Below are 13,506 nucleotides of genomic sequence, written 5' to 3'. Positions count from 1 at the left end.
ATCATCTAAATGGTGAGACATTGCAGAGTGATCTGGGTATCCTTGTGCATGAATCGCAAAAGGTTAAGTATGCAGGTACAGTAATTACTCAAGAAAACTAATAGAATGTTATTGTTTATTGCGATGGGAATTTCACATAAAAGTAGGGAGGTTATGCTTCAGTTAGACAAAGCACTGCTGAGACCACATCTGCAGTACTGCTCACTTTACTTAAGGATGTAAATATATCGGAGGCAGTTCAGATAAAGTTCACCAGACTAATATCTGGAATGAGAGGGATGCCTTTGAAGGATGATTTGGAAAGGCTAAACTTACATATACTGAAGTTTAGAAGAGCAAGAGGCAACTGATTGAAACATACAAGATCCTGAGGAGTCTTCACAGGGTTGACATTCCTGCTTACAGGAGAATGTAGAGCTGGTCACTCTTTAAAAATCAGGGAGCTGAGAGTCTTTGGAATGCTCTAACTGAGGTGGTGGTGGGAACAGAGACCTTGATTTTTTTTAAAAAAGGCAGAGGTAGATAAATTCTTGTTAAGCAAAGGGGGCAGAGGTTATCAGAGGTAAGCAAGGATGTGGATTTGAGGTTACAATCTTACGGTTAATCTTACTGTTAATCTTACTGAATGATTCAACTTGAGAGGCTGAATGGCCTAGTTCTGCTCTTAATTCATATGTTTCCCTCCTTTCTTAAAAAGAGGTGTTACATTTAAGCTTTTCCAAGTCATTGGGACCATTACAGAATCTATAAAATTTTGATAAATTTATGTTTATTACATTAAAGATGCCATATAAATACACGTTTTGCTATTGAGAAATTCAGGAAATCACAAAACTAATTTTAGGGACAAATGAAAAATCTAATGTTATGAACTCATTGCTAACTGCATAGTGCATAGCAGTGGGTTTAAATCAACCTAGGATCTAACTCAGTGGCTTTTAATGCCTTTAAACAATGGGGATGGTTGGCAGCAATGCATTAAAATGCCAGCCAAAGAATTACAGAATTATGCCAAGGTCTTATCAGACACTAGAAACAACCATTATATCCTTTCTGCAGCTTTTGGTGCTGAGTAGATTACTTTCATTATGTTACACAATTCAAAACTGACAGGCAGCATCATGCTGTAAACTACTTGGAATGGTCTAGTAATCACAGTTAGATTGAAATACAGACTCATAATCAACAGAGAGAAAAGGCAACAAAAAATAATCTGAAGAGCAAGAACACTGAGAAAATCCAAAGCACTGGAGGAAATAAAACAATCACGGGAAGTGAAACTCTATAATCTTTGTTTTATTTCTCTAGTTCACTTCCTCTTATACCAGACCTGGTCTCTTCCCAAGGTAACACAAGAGACCTGGAACACATGAAATTTTCAGGAGAAACCTGATTTGGAGATGTCGGTGTTGGACTGGGGTGTACAAAGTTAAAAATCACACAACACCAGGTTATAGTCCAACAGGTTTAATTGGAAGCATTAGCTTTCGGAGTGACGCTCCTTCATCAGATGGTTCATCAGGAGAAACTTACAATCTAGTGTTACAACATAGTACACAACAGTTCCCCCCACCCCGCTCCACATCTTTCAAGATCTTCTTTAAAGCAAAGGTAATAGATATAGCACATTTTCTCACCTCCTACCAGTTTCAAAGGTTGCTCTGCAGCTTGTCTGGCTCTTACCTGAATCCGGGTCCAAATCTCTCTCCATCCAGGTAACACAGCATTCTTAAAGCAAAGGTTCTTCTGTGTACTGAAATGATGGACTTTGTCTTCTACAATGTAGACAACTTGCCCGCTTTCTCCTGTTAACAAATGTTCCAACAACAAAAACAGAAATTACCAAACACTAATTAGCTAAACATCCTGATTCCTGTTTCTGTAAAACATCCCTGCTGTTCTGGATGTTCAGATGCCTAAACTAATGCACTGGAACACCCATAGCAGCCTCCAAACTATTCTTAGAATCATAGAGATCCTACAGTGTGGAAGCAGGGCATTCAACCCATCGAGTCCACACTGACCCTTGAAGAACGTCCCACCCAGACCCACTCACTACCCCATCCCTGGAACCCTGCGTTTCCCATTGTTAATCCACCTTGCCTGCACATCCCTGGACCCTACAGACAATTTAGCATGGCTAATCCACCTAAGCTGAGTGGGTCTGGGTGGGACGTTCTTCAAGGGTCAGTGTGGACTCGATGGGTTGAATGCCCTGCTTCCACACTGTAGGATCCCTATGATTCTAAGAATAGTTTGGAGGCTGCTATGGGTGTTCCAGTGCATTAGTTTAGGCATCTGAACATCCAGAACAGCAGGGATGTTTTACAGAAACAGGAATCTTTGGACTGTGGGAGCAAACTGAAGCACCTGGAGGAAACCCACACAGACATGGGGAAGAGCATACAAACTCCATACAGAGAGTTGCCGAAGGTGGAATCAAACCCAGGTCCCTCGCACAGAAGCAGTAATGCTAACCACTGAGGTCACCATGCCGCTCTTAACGAGATATTGGCAAGAGCAACAGCACAGATGCCATAGAAAGGGGTAGAAGTAATCGGAGGGAAAGGCCAGTACAATTCAAAGTGTTCCTCCTAATACCTTAATAACAAAGCATGTTATCACCTCAGTTGGCTGGACAGCTAGTTTGCGATGCAGAATGACACCAACAGTGTGGGTTTGATTCCCACTCTGACTGAGGTCATCATGAAGGGCCTACCTTCTTAAACTCACTCCTCATCTGAGGCTGGTGACCCTCAGGTTGAAACTACCAGTCACCTCCCCCTAAGGAGAGGGCAGTGCTAAAACCACTATAGATAGCAGCCGGTTGCCCAACTCAAGAATCAATGCTAGCACAGATAGGGTGATGAACAAACAAAGAAGGGTTCCAAGGATACAGACATTTCACACTGAACTGCAGTATCTTGTTTACATATGATCAGTGAAAGCTCCTTATCCTAGAGTCTAACATCGCCTTTGAAGTCTACCATGTTATCTGGAAAAAGTGATCAGAAAGAGAATGAAAGGTAACAAAATGTCCCAGGGCTTCTCTTCCAAAGTTATCGCAGCAGTTTGAATTCAAAGACATATTTACTTTCTGGCTGAAGCCCACCTCCTGGCTACACCAATGCTTTTCTGAACTAAAGTCCTGGAATGACCACTATTCACAATCTTCCCCCCACTGTGTGGAAATACATTACAAGTTTCCCATATAAGCAGTGGCATATTAACAAACAAGTCTCCTAAAAATTCCCAACAATGTACATGGTGCTTGCAATGCAATGTGTGTGTGTGGAGAGGCTTGGGGGAGAAAGGGAAGAATGGTCAGAGTCAACTTGATAAAAGTATAACGAAAAACAGGAAATTCTAAATAGCTGCTTTCATGATTGAAAGATCATAAACAGTGGTGCTCCCCAAGGGTCCATTCTCGGATAGCTTTTGTTTTATATACAAAATTTATTAGGATATTGAAATACAGGATAAAGTTTCACAGTTTGCAGATGATACCAAACTTGGAACTGTGGCAGGTACACAGAGACTCATTCACACACCTTTGAAGGTGGTAGAGCATAGGAATGTATTTCATAAAACATAAGATATTGGGCTTCATAAATAGAGGTATTAAATATAAAAGCAGGGAAGTTACACAGAAACCTTAGAAAGCATTGCCCAGGCTACAACAGGTGTTTTCCAACCAGTTCTAGTTCTAGTCACAACACTTTAGGAAGGATGTGTGGATCTCAGAGTCATAGAGATGTACAGCATGAAAGCACACCCTTCGGACCACCCGTCCATGCCGACCAGATATCCCAACCCAATCTAGTCCCACCTGCCAGCACCTGGCCCATATCCCTCCAAACCCTTCCTATTCATATACCCATGCAAATGCCTCTTAAATGTTGCAATTGTACCAGCCTCCACAACTCCCTCTGGCAACTCATTCCATACATGTACCACTCTCTGTGTGAAAAAGTTGCCCCTTAGGTCTCTTTTAGATCTTTCCCCTCTCACCCTAAAACTATGCCCTCTAGTTCTGGACTCCCCGACCCCAGGGAAAAGACTTTGCCTATTTACCCTATCCATGCCCCTCATAATTTTGTAAACTTCTATAAGGTCACCCCTCAGCCTCCAACAATCCAGGGAAAACAGCCCCTGCCTGTTCAGCCTCTCCCTATAGCTCAAATCTTCCAACCCTGGCAACATCCTTCTAAATCTTTTCTGAAGCCTTTCAAGTTTTATAACATCTTTCCGATAGGAAGGAGACCAGAATTGCATGCAATATTCCAACAGTGGTCTAACCAATGTCCCGTACAGCCGCAACATGACCTCACTAGAGAAGGAGCGAGATTTGACCTTCTGTTGGGAAATAGGGCAAGTGACTTGAGGTTTCAGTGGGGGAGCACATTTGGGGCAAGTGATCATAAGTTTCAAAATAGTTTGGAAAAGAATAGAACTGATCAAAAAAATAAAGTTTAAATTGGAGTAAGGCTGATTTTGACAGTATTAGGCTGGAACTTGCAAAGGTTTGTGGGGGAGGCTATTCGCCCCCACAAAGGGACAGTTGGGAAGTGACCTTTTTAAAAATGAGATAACGAGAGTTCAGAGGCAGTACGCTTCTGTTAGTATGAAGGACAAGACTGGTAGGTGTAGGTGGGACGATACTATGGCTTTAAGTGGTATATTTTGTCTTTTTTAAAATATGAACAGAGTTGTGGCAGAGGTAATGAGCAGTCTGCTCAAAGCCAATAAAGTAAACAGCTTGTGAGGCCTTGCAACAAGCAGCCTAAATGAGGTTGGTCAAGCTCCCAAAGAACCGGGATGTCTAGTTTTAGGTTTCTGCAGTTGCTGGGGTCTTGAGGCTGGATGTGGAAACTCTTATTTCTCTCTGTTACAACTTAAAAACTGGGGTTCTCTTCCAGCTGCTAAAATTGCATGCGAGACGATCTATTTTACTGACTTTGCCAAGGGGGTGCTTTTGGGATGTTACTAAAATGGAACAATTAATGAGTGGTTTATCATTTTATTAAGTATTTTGATAGAGTTACAGTTAAGCCAATTTTTAAAAAAATTTATCTGTATTTTAACTGTAGTATATGAATTAAGTGTGTTTTGCTTCAAGCCTGACAACTTGACCAATCAAATTCCATCTGGAACAGAACGCCTGGCACTTGCCTTTAAGATAAGTTTGGGTCTAGGCTATCTCCGTGACATGTTTTGAGGGGGCTTGGTCTGGTCCATAACACAGGAATGCTGGATGACTTAGAGAAATTTAGGCTCTGGTCAAGAAAAAGGAGGCAGCATATATTAGTTTCAGACAGCTGGGATTGAGTGAATCCCTAGAGGGGACAAGGGCAGTAGAAAGGGAAAGCTGGAGGGCAAAAAGGGGACGTGAGATAGCTTTGGCAAATAGAGTTAAGGAGAATCCAATGAGATTCTATAAGTACATTAAGGGCAGATGAGTAAAAAGGCAGAGAATAGGGCCCCTTAAAGATCAATAAGGCCATCTATGTGTGTAACCATAAGAGGTGGGCTAGATACTAAATAAGTATTTCACGTCAGTATTTACTGTGGAGAAGGACATGGAAGCGAGGGTACTTGGGGAAATAAATAGTGATGTCTTGAAAACATTTCATATTACAGAAGAGGATGTACTGGAGGTCTTAAAACATATAAAGGTAGATAAATTCCTGGGACTTGATCAGGTGTTTCCCAGATGTTTGAGAGAAGCTGGGGAAGAGATTACTGTGCCCCTTGCTGAGGTATTTGTATCATCTACAGGCACAGGTGAGGTTCTAGAAACTGAAGGTGTAGCTAACATGGTGCCATTATTTAAGAAATTCTGTGAGGAAAATCCAGGGACTATAGACCGGTGAGCATGACATCAGTGAGAGGGAAGTTGTTGGAGAGGATTCTGACGGACAAGATTTAGTTGCATTTGAAAAGGCAAGTACTGATTAGGGATAGTCAACATGGTTGTGTGCGTGGGAAATCGTGTCTCTTTAATTTGACTGAGTTTTTGAAGTGACAAAGAAGATTGACAAAGGCAGAGTGGTAGACACATTGTCTATATGGATTTCAGCAAAGCATTTGACAAGGTTTCACATGGCAGACTGGTTAGTAAGGCTAGATCACATGGGATCTAGGGGTGAGATGTTAAGGGGTTAATTTGCTCTGCTGACCTGTAAGAAATTGGATGCCCCGCGGGTAGGGTGGTATGTCTCTCTGTCTTGCAGGAACAATGTGAAAAATTTACATTGCCATCTCCTATTATTTAGAGTAAACTTGCATTATTGTCCCCCATTCAGAATCAATAAGAACATTGCAGTTGCATCAAGTGTGTAAGAATCTCAAGAAAAAGAACTTAACATTTGGTGGTAGCGGTGGGACTCCAACATATACAGAGTTTCTAGGCGGACTGAATAAGCAATTGTCTGAGTGCCGGTTATGTGAGACGGATGGGCCCACGAGGTAAGATTTACCTTGATCTCTCTCCTTAACCTATCACTCAATTAACCCCTTGTCCCCTGGGACTCTGTAGTGGCGGAATATCTGAGGTAATGTACACACTTGCACACTAATGAGTTTGCTTTCAGAACCATAAATTTCTGGAAAGGAATGTTAGAGTCTCCCTGGAATTTGGAGGTTTAAGTCCTCAGAATCATAAGTTCACTGGAACGGGAGATTCGAGTCCCCCTGGAATTCGGAGGTCAGAGTCCTCTAATAGTGAGGTTTGAGGCTCCGGAGCGTAGTGCATAAGATTAAAAAAAATTAACTACTGTGTCTGTCTCAACCACTCTGCCTTAGACCAGTTGTTAAGAGGGGAAATCCCCCACGCAAAAGTCAGGACCCTGAAGTGGGTGTGGAGACTTGAAGACACTGGACTAGCATAGTTAGGAAGTTGAGACTTTAAAAAGCATTCCTCTTACAGGTTTTAAATGCAACAGTCTTTTATTTGCATAAGTCTAGTTAGAACTCTTGATGAGCTTTGTTATTGTAGCTTAAACAATAAACTATTGATATCTGACAGTACATAGGAAATTCACATGGAAAAGGTGACATAATGGGTCAATCAAGACCCAGATTTGTTACTGAAATATTAAGTGACACCTCTTTGCTGGTTTAAGTTTTAGTTGTCTGTGTTCACTGTGTATGGTCAAAATTTGAGGATGCTTATAACACCAGTCAAATTTGCAAGGGTTGAAACTGTTGAAAATACTAAGGGAAAGCCATGCTAAAGACTTCCAGCATTTTTTAAAACCTAAGAAGAATGGTGACCTAATACAACAGCATTGTCTTTATTCAGGGAATAAGGAGTGAATTGGCAGAATATTTGTAATTACAGGGAACTGGTTTTATTTCACAGGGAATGTGGGGGTGAAACCCAAAATCTTTTTAAGTAACTGTTTTGCCTTATTTGTGTTAGATTAGATTAGATTAGCAACAGTGTGGAAACAGACCATTCGGCCCAACAAGTCCACACCGACCTTCTGAAGAGTAACCCAGCTAGCCCCATTTCCCTCTGACTAGCGCACCTAACACAATGGGCAATTTAGCATGGCTAATTCACCCAACCTGCATACCTTTGGATTGTGGGAGGAAACCAGAGCACCTGGAGGAAATGCACACAGACACAGCGAGAATGTGCAAACTCCACAGTCAACCGAGGCGGGAATCAAACCCGGGTCCCCAGAGCAGTAGACAGGGAGCAGATGAAGAATGCAAAGGGACTGGTGGTCTGAGGTGCATTTGTTTTAATGCAAGAAGTGTGGTAGGTAAGGCAGATGAACTTAGAGCTTGGATTAGTACCTGGCAGTATGATGTTATTGCTATTACTGGGATCTCAATTCAATGTACTTTGTGGGCTGTGTAATAGGGCAGATTTTGTTTTTACATTAATATTATACAACATTAGGTCCTTTTTAAAATTATCAAACATGCAACCTTAAAACAAATTGATTGAGGGCCTTGAGCCGCTGGTTTGTTTGAAATTCTACAATGCCTGTTTCAAAAAGACCATTGTGTCAGTGGTCATGCTTTAGCCAGATGAGAGTATTGTATTAAAATATCTTTGATGCTTTTTTAATGCAGAATATTCACAAAAAGAAGAGTCCATTTTAATTTTGATGTTTTGTTCAGATTTTAGAGAATATTAGAACTTGAGACTAGCTGTTTAATTTCTGTCAATTATTGCTAAGACTTCATTGGCCCTCTTCACATTGCAAATTCAAAGAATGCTGATCTCTATCAAAGTTGTAGAATTCCTGGTCTGTCACCACTGTAATTTCAACTTTTATTTGGGAAGTTAAATTTACAATGTCAGTTTATCAGCAACCACATTCTAATTAAAAACACTGATCATGAAAATTAGGATCATTTTTGTCATTAATGTCAGGCCTTTGCAATGTATCTGAAGCTAGATATAATATGTATATATGTAGCAGACATATATAAATATGTATATATATTTGCTTTAACAGAGAAATTATGGAGTTTTCATTTGGAGGACATATTTTGATATATTCTGCATGTTTCCCATGAATATTTGAGATTTAAATCGGAGCTGAAACTGCCTCTTCAATGGCTAAAGCACAGGAAACATTTTGTTGTTTTCTTGCTATTCCAGACTTTTGAAATACCTTTCCTGACAGCTTTCACATTAGCCAATTATTAATTTGTCAAAGGAAAATAATTTTTGAATAACCTGAATGGGGTTCTCTGAGGGTTTGATTTTAGGACCACTGATTGCTGTTTATAAATGACCGAATTGTTTAGGCAGTACAATTTAGAAGTTTATGGATTGTATAAAACTTGATAATGACATCAATAGTGAAACATCGTCTCTAGAGTTTCTCCATTCACAGGTAAAGCATGCCTTCGGACGACCGCCCACCCCTCCACAACCTGATCCAATGGATTCAATCATCTCCCCAGTCACGAGCACAAGAAGTGAAGAAGCTAACAACAGTGAAGAGGAGGTCCAAACGCTTTTGGTCAGTGGCCTTCCTATGGAGATTAAACCACGTGAGCTTTACCTTCTCCTTCGATCATTTAAGTGAGATGAAGGCCCACTGATCAAGCTAACATCAAAACAGCCAGTTGACTTTGTTACATTTAACAGCAGAGCAGGAGTAGAAGCAGCAAAGAATGCTGCACTCACCTAGCCTGCTGCTGCACACTCAGATGCACTGGTATCCTCCACCTGAAGCATCTCCGCAAAGATGGAAGTCTCAACAGTTTTGTTAAGTATTTAACTGCCCTTATCCAAGAATTCAGATTTCTCCGTGGAGGGATGCACAAGGACAGACTGGATTTTGTTTTCAGGTTGGAGTTTATTGAAGGTGTTTTTGGATAACTGGCTCGTTTCCACTCTACTTGGAGGGGGTGGAGTGGCCACTAAGGACTGTGGATTTAAGAACTTTACTGGTAAACACTTTTTTCCCATGGAGGAGGATCCTGGGGATCCTATCTACTGCACGGACTAGTAATTTTTGTTGTTATAATTATTGTATGTTGTGTGTCAATAACTTGCTTAAAATACTGGCTGTAAGATTCGTATGAATAAGTTGGTAGCACCTTTTAGGTGGTTATCATGGAATGATAAAAGGAGGAAATGAAATGTTAAGGGGTTAATTTGCTCTGCTGAGCTGTAAGAAATTGAATGCTCTAGACGTAGGGTGGTATGTTTCTCTGTCTTACAGGTACAATGTGATCAAATTTACATTGCCATCTCCGACTATTCAGAGTAAATTTACATTCTCATCTCCTATTCAGAATCAATAAGAATACTGCAGTTGCATCAAGTGTGTAAGAATCTCAAAAAAAAGAACCTAATGGGGGAGCTAGCCAATTGGATACAAGATTGGTTTGAATGTAGGAGATAGAGAGTGGTGGTAGAGAGTTGCTTTTCGGAGTAGAGGCCTGTGACCAGTGGTGTGCTGCAAGGATTGGTTCTGGCTCCATTGCTTTTTGCCATTTATATAAATGATTTGGATGAGGATATAGGAGGTACGGTTCGTAAATTTGCAGATGACACCATAATAGGTGGTGTAGTGAAGAAGATTCTCTCAGAACACGAGACCTTGATCAGATGGGCCGAGTGGGAGATGGAGTTTAATTTAGAGAAAAGTGGTGTTGGATTTTGAGAAGGCAAACCTGGACAGGACTTATGCAGTTAATTGTAGGGCCGTGGGGAGTGTTGCCGAACAAAGATCTAGGGGTGCAGGTGCATAATTCCTTGAAAGTGGAGTTGCAGGTAGATAGGGTGATGAGGATGGTGTTTGGCATCCATATCTTCATTGGTCAGAACATTTGAGTATAGAAGTTAAGACATCATATTACGGCTGTACAGGACTTTGGTAAAGCCACTTTTAGAATACTGTGTACAATTCTAGTTGCCCTTCTGTCAAAAGGATATTGTTAAACTTGAGAAGGTGCAGAAAAGATTTACCAGCACGTTGCCAGGACTGGAGGGTTTAAGTTATAGGGAGAGGCTGAACAGGCTGGGGCTTTATTCCCTGCAGAGGAGATGTAGAGGTTTATAAAATCACAAGGGTGACGGATAGGGTGAATAGCTAATATATTTTTCTGAGGGTGTACGAGTTCAAAACTAGAGGGCATAGGTTTAAGGTGGGAGGGGAAAGATTTAAAAAGAACCTGAGGGGTAACTTTTTCAGGCAGAGGATGGTGCGTGTATAGAATGAGCTGCCAGAAGTGGTGGTGTTGATGGCGACAATTACAACATTTAAAAGGCATCGGGATGGGTATGGGAATAGGAAGGGTTGAGGGAGATATGGGCCAAATGCTGGCAAATGGGACTATGTCAGATTGGGATATCTGGTTGGCCCAGACAAATTGGACCGAAGGATCTGTTTCCGTGCTATATAACGCTATATTCACTTTGTTCTAACAGAAAGGACTAGAATCAAGAAAGACTGCTGCTGCAAAAATGGACGACTGTTTTAATCAATAACAACAATGCAGCAGAACGTTTGAGGACAAGAAGTCATAAGTGTGCTCACACAGGACATAGGAAACGTGGATCAAATATTGCTCATAATGTGATTCAGTGACAATGGAGGAACAGTGCTATCGTTCCAACTTGGGTTGGTGGGGCATGTGCAGGGGTGGTGTTCCTGCATGCCTGCCACTCTCGTGCTTCTAGGGATGGAGAATGCAGGTTTGAAAGGTGCTTCCAAAAGGAGCCTCAGTGAGTTGCTGCAGGACACCTTTAAATGATACATGCTGCTGCCACTTTGTGCAGCAGCGAAGGGGAGTGAATATAGAAGGTGGTAGATGGGGTGCCAATTAATTTGTTCCATGTTGAACTTGGAGTGCTGTTGCAGCAGCATTCATCCAGGCAAGTTGAGAATATTCCATTACATGTGGCATGTGTCTCACAGGCTTGAGTTAGGAGACAAACTACCAGCTGCAGAATTCCAGCCCCTGATCTGATCTCATCGCAACAGTATTTATAGGTCTGGTCCAGTTCAGTTTCTAGTTAATAGTCATCCACAGAATGTTGACAGTGCAGCATTTATCAACAGTAATGCCATGAAATGTCAAAACAAGATGGTTAGATTCTCTGTTGCTGGAGCTGCTCATTGTTTGGCACTTAATTTTTTTTTGCCTGGACAATTTTCGGATCTTGCTGCCTATGAACACAACTACTTCAGTATCTGAAGAGTTACTCATTGTGCTAAAATTGTAAACAAAAGCAAATATCACTACTTCTGACCGCATGATTGGGGGGGGGGGGGGGGGGGGATGTAGCTGAAGATGGTGGGGCTTAGGATACTACCTAAAGGAACTTCTACAGCAACATCATGGAAATGAGATGATTGACCTCCAATACCACTGGGTATGACTCCAAACTGTGGAATTTAACCCCTTATGACTCCAGTTTGCTAGGGCACCTTGATACCATACAAAGTCAAATGCTGCCTTGATGTCAAGAGGTGTACAAGATTGACAAGTTTAGATAAAGACAAAAACCTGAAAGCTTGACGTCACTTCCACTGAAGTTCAGCTCTTTTGCCCACATTTGGACTAAGGCTACAATAAGGTCAGGAGCCAAGTTGCTCTGACAGAACCCAAACTGAGTATATAAATGCAAAATACTGCAGATGCTGCAAATAAAAGTAAGAAGTGCTAAGAAACTGCAACAGGTTTGGCATCAGTAGAGACAAAAATAGCACCTCATTCTCCAAATAGGCACTTTACAGTCTTCATGGAGTTCAACACTTAAGATCATGAATCATCTTCCATAAAATAAAGTTAAGCAGTAACCTTGACTCTACTATTAACACCAACTTTGGACTAATACTTTGTTTCTTCACTGTGAACATGACCACTCTTTTGCCTTTTGTTCCAGGACATCTTTGGTACTTAAATCTCCCTTACTCTCTAACCTCGCGCCTCTCTTGTTTTACCTGACCCCACCTTGCTTTTAAGAAATAGCATAAAACCTATCATATTTCCACCTCTTTTCAGATCTGGACAAGAGACATATAGGACTCAAAACATTAACTCAGTTTCTCTCCACAAATGCTTGCAGACCTACTGAGTTTCTCCAACATTTATCAGCATTTCTGTCCTACACCTCCCCACTACAGTATGACAGGCCCACAAAGAGCACCAGAGCAAGGGCCAGGATTCCATGAAGCTATTAGTTGCAGGCTCCTTAATTTGGGAAATTATCAAATCTAATCGACCTTTCTCAAAGGTAAACCCTGATAACATGAGAAAGCTTAAACCTTAGTCAGAGATATAGATCAGGGCATAAAATGTACTCTGGGTGGGGGATTTCAATGTCCACCACCAAGAGTGGATAGCAGTAGTACTACGACTGATTGAGCTGGTTGGGTCCTAAAGGATATAGCTGCTCGACTGGGTCTGCAGCAGATGAAGGAAACAACAAGAGGGAAAAACATACTTAACCTCACCCATCTGCCAGGTGCAGATGCATCTGTCCGTGATAGTGTCAATAAGAGCAATCATCGCACAGTCCTTATGGAGACGAAGTCCCATCTTCATGTTGAGAATAACCACCATCATGTTGTGTGGCACTATCACCATGCTAAATGGGACAGACTTCGAACAGCTCAAGACTGGGCATCCATGAGGTGCTGTGGACCATTGACAGCAGCATAATTGTATTCCAGCACAATCTGTAACTTCATGGGCCGGCATATCGACGATGCCCTCCACCGCATCTCTTCCACTTCCCGCTCCTCCGCCCTTGAGCCCCACCCCTCCAACCGCCACCAGGTCAGAACCCCACTGGTCCTCACCTACCACCCCACCAACCTCCATGTACAGCGTATCATCCGCGTCTTTTCCGCCACCTCCAAACGGACCCCACCACCAGGGATATATTTCCCTCCCCTCCCCTATCAACATTCCGAAAAGACCACTCCCTCTGTGACTCCCTCGTCAGGTCCACACTCCCCACCAACCCAACCTCCACTCCCGGCACCTTCCCCTGCAACCACAAGAAATGCAAAACTT

The 13,506-nt window shown here is 41.9% G+C and overlaps 1 protein-coding gene across 1 annotated transcript in view; it reads right to left on the bottom strand.

The window, feature by feature from the left end:
* The window catches only part of nemp1 (nuclear envelope integral membrane protein 1), a 42,055-nt gene that overhangs the window by 23,760 nt on the left and 4,789 nt on the right, over positions 1 to 13,506 (bottom strand). Inside the window, exon 2 of the mRNA XM_043681139.1 lies at positions 1,684 to 1,805. Within this exon, the coding sequence (XP_043537074.1) occupies positions 1,684 to 1,805 (122 nt within the window). The remainder of the gene's footprint in view (positions 1 to 1,683; positions 1,806 to 13,506) is intronic.

Source organism: Chiloscyllium plagiosum, chromosome 42, assembly GCF_004010195.1.
Source record: "Chiloscyllium plagiosum isolate BGI_BamShark_2017 chromosome 42, ASM401019v2, whole genome shotgun sequence".
Lineage (NCBI taxonomy): Eukaryota > Metazoa > Chordata > Chondrichthyes > Orectolobiformes > Hemiscylliidae > Chiloscyllium > Chiloscyllium plagiosum.
Note: the sequence above shows the minus strand (reverse complement) of the source record. Positions and strands in the feature narration are given on the sequence as shown.